Source organism: Cebus imitator, unplaced genomic scaffold (assembly GCF_001604975.1).
Source record: "Cebus imitator isolate Cc_AM_T3 unplaced genomic scaffold, Cebus_imitator-1.0 Scaffold1095, whole genome shotgun sequence".
NCBI classification, from domain to species: domain Eukaryota; kingdom Metazoa; phylum Chordata; class Mammalia; order Primates; family Cebidae; genus Cebus; species Cebus imitator.
Genome location: NW_016108410.1, coordinates 3,375 through 11,675, shown reverse-complemented (window position 1 = coordinate 11,675; position 8,301 = coordinate 3,375). Strand labels below are relative to the sequence as shown.

The 8,301-nt window shown below is 41.5% G+C and overlaps 1 protein-coding gene across 1 annotated transcript in view; it reads left to right on the top strand.

The window, feature by feature from the left end:
• The window catches only part of LOC108298797 (cyclin-Y-like protein 2), a gene marked incomplete at its 3' end in the record, with an annotated part of 29,376 nt that extends 28,383 nt beyond the window's left edge, over window positions 1-993 (top strand). The window contains 1 exon segment of the mRNA XM_037735892.1: window positions 842-993. Within this exon segment, the coding sequence (XP_037591820.1) occupies window positions 842-993 (152 nt within the window).
• Between the last annotated feature and the right edge of the window lie 7,308 nt (window positions 994-8,301).

Genomic DNA, 8,301 nt, shown 5'->3' with positions numbered 1-8,301 from the left:
TTTTTTGAGATGGAGTTTCACTCTTGTTGCCTAGGCTGTAGTGCAATGGTATGATCTTGGCTCACTGCAACCTCTGCCTCCAAGATTCAAGTGATTCTCCTGCCTCCCAGATTCCAGCAGTTCAACCTCCCGAGTAGCTGGGATTACAGGCATCCACCACCAAATCCAGCTAATTTTCTGTATTTTTAGTAGACATAGCGTCTCACCACGTTGGCCATGCTGGTCTCATACTCCTGGCCTCAGGTGATCCACCTGCTTTGGCCTCCCAAAGTGCTGGGATTACAGGCATGAGCAACTATACCCAGCTGTCTTTGTGAAATTTCTAACCATTTTAAAATACTTTTTGGTCCCATAAACTTAACACTTTAAGAAATATTTTAAAAGTTTACCTGTACAGATATTGGAAATGGGCATAAACATCACATTTTAGAACAACTGTTCATATTTTTCATTGTTCATTGGTAGGTCTTGGTAAAATGCTATTGTAATAATCTGCTCATAAATTGAAAAATATTTTTCTGTGGATATTTTTGGCAACATTGTACCAGTGTACTACCAGAAAATAATAGTACAGTAAATATCCTTATGGCTTTTTACAAGCTGTGTGCAAGTTCCAGTCTCTTTGTAAGGATCACATGTCTGGCCTTTGAAATAACTGTTTGGCCATTGACAGGTCTGGGGCCTTTGGACTGGGGAAAATGTATAGCTTCACCCTGAGTCATACATTGTGTACTTGCTTTTGCTGGTGTTTTCACTGTTTTTATCTGAAGATCTGTTTTATAGAAATCTTGAGATACAGAATAGTCACAGATCCCTGTGCCCCTGTCTCCTCCCCCTTCAGAGTGTTGCATCATTGGGCTGATGAGTTAGGAGTTTCATTGCTCCCCTCAGGGAGTCTGAGAAACATTGCTGGAGCATCACCCAATGCTCGCCACACTCAGGAGTTTCCCGGGACACTCATTCAACCACAGCAGCATTTGGTGGGGGTGGGGGGTGAGTTACCCATGAGAGTGCAAGAAATCTTGCTGAGTCATGGGGTTGGTACCAGATGGCACCAACATGACACTGAAACAAGAGCTTCATGGGCCTTTCTTCCACTCTGGCTTCCTGAGTGCTATAAAGGGAAGGGCCTTGGAGCTGATTGGCAGGGTGAGCCTGGGAGGCATTTCCAGCAGAGGCTCTCACAGTGTCCACCAGACAGAAAGAATGGCTTTGTGGGTGACACTTAGAGAAATCTGAAAAACACCTCTTGATGACATTTAGCAACATATGAAGATCAAGAGTATGACAGGCACCAGCAAGAGGTTTTGGCTTTTTGGTTTTTTTTTTTTTTTTTTACATTTGCCTATTACTCCAGATAAGACTGTCATTCAGAATGTGTGCAGTCACAGAGGTGGAGCCTGATGGCTGAATAGAAGTCTCTGCCAATTGTGCTCCCCACAGAAATAACAAATTTAGCAACTATCTAAATAAAAAAGCACCTTCATAAGAACTAGAAATCAGGTAAGAGATCATAGTACTTGGGTTTAACTTCATATCGCTGAAAGAGGCACTGAACAGTGCAGAAAAGACAGTCTTGAATTGCTGATACCACCCTGTGAACCTGTGGCAAGGAGAGAGGCCACATGCTTGGGGCAGGGAGAACACAGCAGCTGTGGGGCTTTGCCTGAACTCAGTGCTGCCTTGTCATAGCAGAAAGCAAAACAAAGCTGAACTCACCCAACGTCCACCCACAGAAAAAACATTTAGACTAGCCCCAGCCATAGGGGAGTTGTTCATCCCAGTGGATGGCACTTGAGTTGCGAAAGCCTGGCTGCTGTGGAATAAAATCACCCAATGGGGTCCTTAATAAACTGAAAGTCTGTTTAGGTCACAAGGACTGCAACTCTAAGGCAAGTTCGAGTGCCATGCTGCACTTGGAACTAGTGTGTCTGGAGGCATGTGACCCAGGGAGACAGCAGCTGGGGCAGCTAGGGAGTGTTTGCCCACCCCTCCTTCAACCCTTGACAGTGCAGCTCACAGCTCTGACAAAGACCTGTTTCTTCAGCTTGAGGGGAGGAAAGAGAACTTTGTCTTGCAACTCGATACTAGCTCAGCCACAGCAGAGGAGGGCACTGGTCAGAGTCACGAAACCCCCAGTTCAGGTCCCAGCTTTGGGATAGCATCTCTAGACAAACTCTGGGCCAGAAGGGAGCCTGCTAGGACTCAGTAATGGCAGGATTCATCGCTTTCTGATGAAAGAGGCCTTGGGCCCTGAAGAATCATCAGTGGTGACCAGGTAGTACATGCCATGGGCCTGGAGTGAGACAGAGATGTGCTGGCTTCAGGTGTGCCCCAGCACATTCCCAGCTGTGGTGGCTACAAGGAGAGACTCCCTCTGCTTGATAAATGCTGAGGGAAGAGTAAAGTGGAGTTTTCTTGAGCTTAGATACCAGCTCAGCTACAGTGAGAAGAGCACCAGGTAAGCTGTAGGAGTCCACGATTCAGGCCTTGGCTCTTGGATGGCATCTCTGGATCTACCCTGGACCAGAGTGGAGCCCACAGGTCTGAAGAGTGAGTTCTAGGGCAGGCAGCACTCACAAGATGACTGAGAGCCGTTGGGGTATTATTAAGTGAACATCCATGGTGACCTGACACTAATCCTCATGGGACTGCAATGATGTGCGTGGGGACTGACTACTCTGCCTAGGGAAAAAGGAGGGAAGAGCAGGAAGGTATTTGCCTGGTGGATTCAGTGCCAGCTTAGCCATGGTAGAACAAAGCACCAGGAGATGTCTAAAGTTTATGACTGCAGCCCAGGCTCCCAGGCAGCGCCTTTGAACTCATCAGGTGTTATACCCAAGTGAGTCAAGGAATGAGCCACACTGTGAGACTGAATTATGAGTCCTTTATTTTAGTTGGTGACTGAGAGGTGGCTAACACTGAAAATTCTCTCGGCCAAGAAGGAAGAGTTAAGAGGTTTCTTATACCCTAGTTTGAAAAGGGAGGGGAGAACCTAGCTGAAGCAATTTTTTCACAGATGCAGAGTAAGCAAAAAAGTTAAAAGATAAGCTGGTACATAAGAAATAAAACAGTACCAGGTGCAAGGGCTAGAGCTGTCATAAAAAGACATCCAAATTATACATATGGGGGCTCTGGGTACTTGAAAGCAACTGCATTCCCAGGCTCTGCTGGAACTGCTTAACTCAGCCTCTTATCAGCAAATGCACTCCGGGACGTGCCCGGTGTCATCCTGCCCCAGCTACATACTGCATTTACATATTTAATGAGGGGAATAACTAAAATGAAGACACTAAGGTGGAGTCTGTCTGGCTCAAGAAGCTAACATGAAGCCTGAACAGCTCTCAGCTAAGAAAGAGAGAGTCAGTGTAAGCCAACAAAAAGCAGATTATCACATAGGGTCCAGGGGAACTTACTGCACTTAAGGGAAGGACAGAAGACTGGCTGGCTTCACTACCTGCTAATTGTAGAGCCCCGGGGCCTAGAATGACATAGGTGGCAGCAGGTAGATGTTACAGTGGGCCTTGGGCAGTCACAGTGCTGTGCTGACTTCAGACCTAGTGCCGTCTGGACAGACCTAGTGCTGTTCCAGAGGTCGTGGCCACAGGGGTGCTTGTATCGCTCCTCTCCCAGCTCCAGGCAGCCTAGCACAGAGAGACAGACTTCATTTGTGGGAAAGTAAGGGGAGAAGGGAGCCTGTCTGCTAATACAGAGAATTCCTCCAGGTCTTATTCATGACCACCAATGTGGTACCTCCACAAGTCTGCAAAAACAATGACATTCTTCACAGAAATAGAAATGAAAAATGAATCCTAAAATTTATAGGCAACTACAAAAGACTCAGAATATGCAAAGCTATCCTGAGCAAAAACAAACAAACCTTGAGGAATCACATTATCTGATTTCAAATTATACTCTACAGCTACCGTAACCAGAACATCATGGCACTGGCATAAGAACAGACACATAAACCAATGTAACAGAGTAGAAAACCTAGAAACCAATCCATACATCTGCAGTGAACTCATTTTCAGCAGAGGTGCCAAGCACGTACAATGGGGAAATGACAGTCTCATTAATAAGTGGTGCTGAGAAAACTGGATACCCATATGCAAATGAATGAAACTAGGCCTCTATTTCTCACAAAAATCAAATTAAAATGGATTGAAGATTTAAATTTTGGCTGGGTGCAGTGGCTCATGACTGTAATCCCAGAACTTTGGGAGGCTGAGATAGGAGGATCTCCTAAGCCCACTAGTTTCATACCAGCTTGGGCAATCCAGTGAGATTCTGTCTCTATTTTTATAATTAATTTCTTTTTTTTAAATTTAAAACCAAGACTTGAAATATGAAAGTAAAATAAAACAGTGGGAAAACTCTCTGGGATATTGGACTCAGCAAATATTTCTTGAATATTCACATCAAGTTAAAAAGCTTGTGCACAGCAAAGGAAACAATCAACAAAGTGAAGAGACAACCCACAGAATGGGGGGAGGTATTTGAAAACTATCTAACAAGGGATTAATTACCAGAATATTTAAGGAGCTCAAATAACTCCATAAAAAACTCATAATCTGAATTCTAAAATGTTCAAAATATTGGATTAGATATTTCTCAAAAGAGGACACATTAGCCAGGCATTGTGACATGTGCGTGCAGTTTCAGTTATTTGGGAGGCTTAGGTGTGAAAATTACCTGAGCCAGGGAGGTCAAAGCTGGAGTGACCTGTGATTGTGCCACTGCACTCCAACCTGAGTAACAAAGTGAGACCCTGTTTCAAAACTAAGGAGGGAATACAAATAGCAGATATGTATATGAAAAGATACTCAACGTCAATATCATTGATATTCAGAGAAATGCAAATCAAAATTACAATTAGAGATCATGTCACCCAACTTAAAATAGTTTATATTTAAAAGACATTGAATAACAAATGCTGGCAAGGATATAGAGTAAAGATAAACCTTGCACATTGTTAGTGGGAATGTAATTTAAGTATAACCACTATCGAGAACAATTTGGAGGTCCTCAGAACTAAAAACAGAGCTACCATATGATCCAGCAATTCCTCAACTGGATATATACACAAAAGAAAGGAAATCAGTATATTAGAGATACCTGCACTATCATGTGTGTTGCAGCACTGTTCACAACAGCGAAGATTTGGAAGCATTCCAGATGTTCATCAACAGATGAGTGGCTAAAGAAAATGGTTCATATACACAGCGGAGCACTACTCAACCATAAAGGAGAATGAGATCCTGTTATTTGCAACAATGTGGATGGAAATGTGGAGTGAAAAAAGCCAGACACAGAAAGACAAAAGTCACATATTCTCATGTATTTGCAGGAGCTAAAAATTGAAACATTTAACACATGAAGATACAGAGTAGGAGAACTGTTAGCAAAGGCTGGTAAAATAGTATGGGGGATGAGAAGGAAGAGGTAATGCTTAATAGGTGCACACATAGAGTTAGAATAAATAAGATCTAGTATTTGATAGCACAACAGGGTGACAACAGTCAAGAATTATTTAATCGTACATTTTACAGTAACTAAAAGAGTATCATTGAATTGTTTGTAAAACAAAAGATAGATGCTTGGGATATGATGGATACTTCATTTGCCCTGATGAGATTATAACACATTGTAGGCCTGTATCAAAATATTTTATATGCCACATAAAATATACACCTATAATATACCCCCAAAAACCTTTTTTTAAAGAGATTTTCATTCAGAATTACCACACTGCATACTTACAGCTGAATTGAGGATTCTTGTGACTAAAAAGAAACTGACTAGTGATGATTGGTTGCTTTTGAAATGGCTGCTAAATTACCACTTTGCTAATAGTGGAAACTGAGTTGTCATGGTGATATTGCTAGTAGCCATTTTAGCAAAGGATGTAACAGAAAATGAATTTGAAACAAATAGAAGTACTTTGAAAGTTGCAGAAGCTAAAGTGCCCTTAATCTCTACTGTCATCAGTCTGTAAACTGGTTTCTTGAAGGGAGCAAAATTTGTCATTATGAACACTTAGCTCCACTGTAATGGCTGCCAAAATGTTCTCAAAACCTGCAGCTAATCTGGTGGGGCTCTAGTTCTAGTTACAACGTCAGAGAATACACAGGGAAATGTGCAGGTTTCCACATATGTGAGCTCCAGAAGCAGTGGTGACAGAGGCCAGCTCCAGTTCTACACAATGGTGTTTGTGAACACAGAAACACCAGGAGCTATGGTCTGAACAGGAGCTATGTTTGTGATCTTTGGAAATTGAAAAACAGTACAATAAAGTGTTTAATGCACTTTTTTTATTGCATTTAAGTTTTGGGGTACATGTGAAGAACATGCAAGATTGTTGTATAGGTGCATACATGGCAGTGTGATTTGCTGCCTTCCTCCCCTTCACCTATGTCTGCATTTCTCCCCATGCTATCTCTCCCCACCTCCCCACCACCCAAGTGTTTAATGGACATTTATCTTGTCCCTCTGCTGTTGATTATTTATAATTATCTCTTTTTGAATGTAAATTGAACCATTTAAAAATTAGTGTCTATCAGATTTTTCTTCAAACTTCTCAACATCTGTTTGTCGTGTTAGAATATATTTTCCTTCACAAACATCAAAATTATCAGGGAAATTCAAATTAAAACCACAGTGTGGTACCACCTTATTCCTGCAAGAATGGCCATGATTAAAAAATCAAAAAATCATACATGTTGGTATGGATTTGGTGAAAGGAGAACACTTACACTGCTGATGGGAATGTAAACCAGTACAAGCTCTATGGAAAACAGTAGTGCCATTCAACCCAACAATCTCACACTGGGTATCTTCCCAAAGGAAAAGAAGTCATATGAAAAAGACACATGCACATGCATGTTGATAGTAGCATAATTTGCAATTGTAAAAATATGGAGCCAGCCTCAATGTCCATCAATTAATTGGTAGATAAATAAAATGTGAAATATGTACACCATGGAATACTGCTGAGCCATAGCACAGAATGAAATAATGGCCTTGACAGCAACTTGGATGGAGCTGGAGGCTATTATTGTAAGTGAAGTAGCTCAGGGATGGAAAACCAAGTATCATAAGTTCTCACCTATAGGTGGGAACTAACCTATGAGGATTTTATACACACACACACACACACACACAAATACATATATGTAAGTTAAACTGAGCAGCTTCTATTCAGAAAATTTGCTGTGCCTGTAAAGGGTATGCCATTCAGCCATTAAAAAAAAAAAGAGATAGAGAGATACATATCCTGTAGGCATAGTTAGAATATGTTTATGGAAAAACATAAAAGATTATGAAGTGCATATATTCCTATGGTAAATTAAGTACTGATTAACTGATTGTTAAAGCATTATCTGATTTACATTCCTTTAGCCTTATGGTTATATGAATAGAAAATTAATGTTGGAAGTAGATTCAGCTGGGTTTTCAGTTAAACAAATGAGAAAACCACATATCTGCTTATATCCTAACTGCTTTCCATACTGAAGAACATCAAGCATTTGTTGACTTAGCCAGTGGAAAAAACCCAAAACTTTAAAACCAAGAAACACAAAAACGTTGTTGAGGTATTGTTTTTATACAATTACATTTTTACAGAGATTACTGTGAAAGTGGTACACTTACTCTAGTTTTATATTTATTTAAACAGTTGACAAAGTGTTGAATATAGTGGCTTATGTCTATGATACAGCACTTTGGGAGGCCAAGGAAGGAGCATCACTTGACCTCAGGAGTTTTATCAGCCAGGGCAAAAAGTGAGATCCTCTCTCTACAAAAAGAATTTTTTTAAAATAGCCCAGCTAAGGGGCATGTTTCAAGGGGGGGCATTTCACTCACCTTGAAAGGCTTAGGTGAAAGGGTCACTTGAGCCTGGGAGGTTGAGTGTGCTGTGAGCTAGGGTCATGCCACTGCACTTTAGCCTGGGTGACAGAGCAAGACTGTCTAAAAAAAAAAAATTGGGTCAGGACAGCTGAATAATCATGTGGCAGAGGGCTGCTCCCAGTCGGTTCCCTTAGTGCATTCAACTCATCTCCACAGTCTGTTCTGGCCAGGGGTGACAGATGCTGAGCACCTTGGGGTTTTATTTCTAACTCAACTCAGGAGAAGCACTGTGTAAGGCTGGCACCCTACCAGAAGGCATCTCACAAAATGGGTTTAGTCTAGCCAAGATGTCTCCCTCTGATCTTTCTACCATTCAAAATGTAAAGAGTATTCTTGCCCTGTAGTAGTGAAAGCTAATAAATAGTATCCATCATTTCTGTCACTGGATCG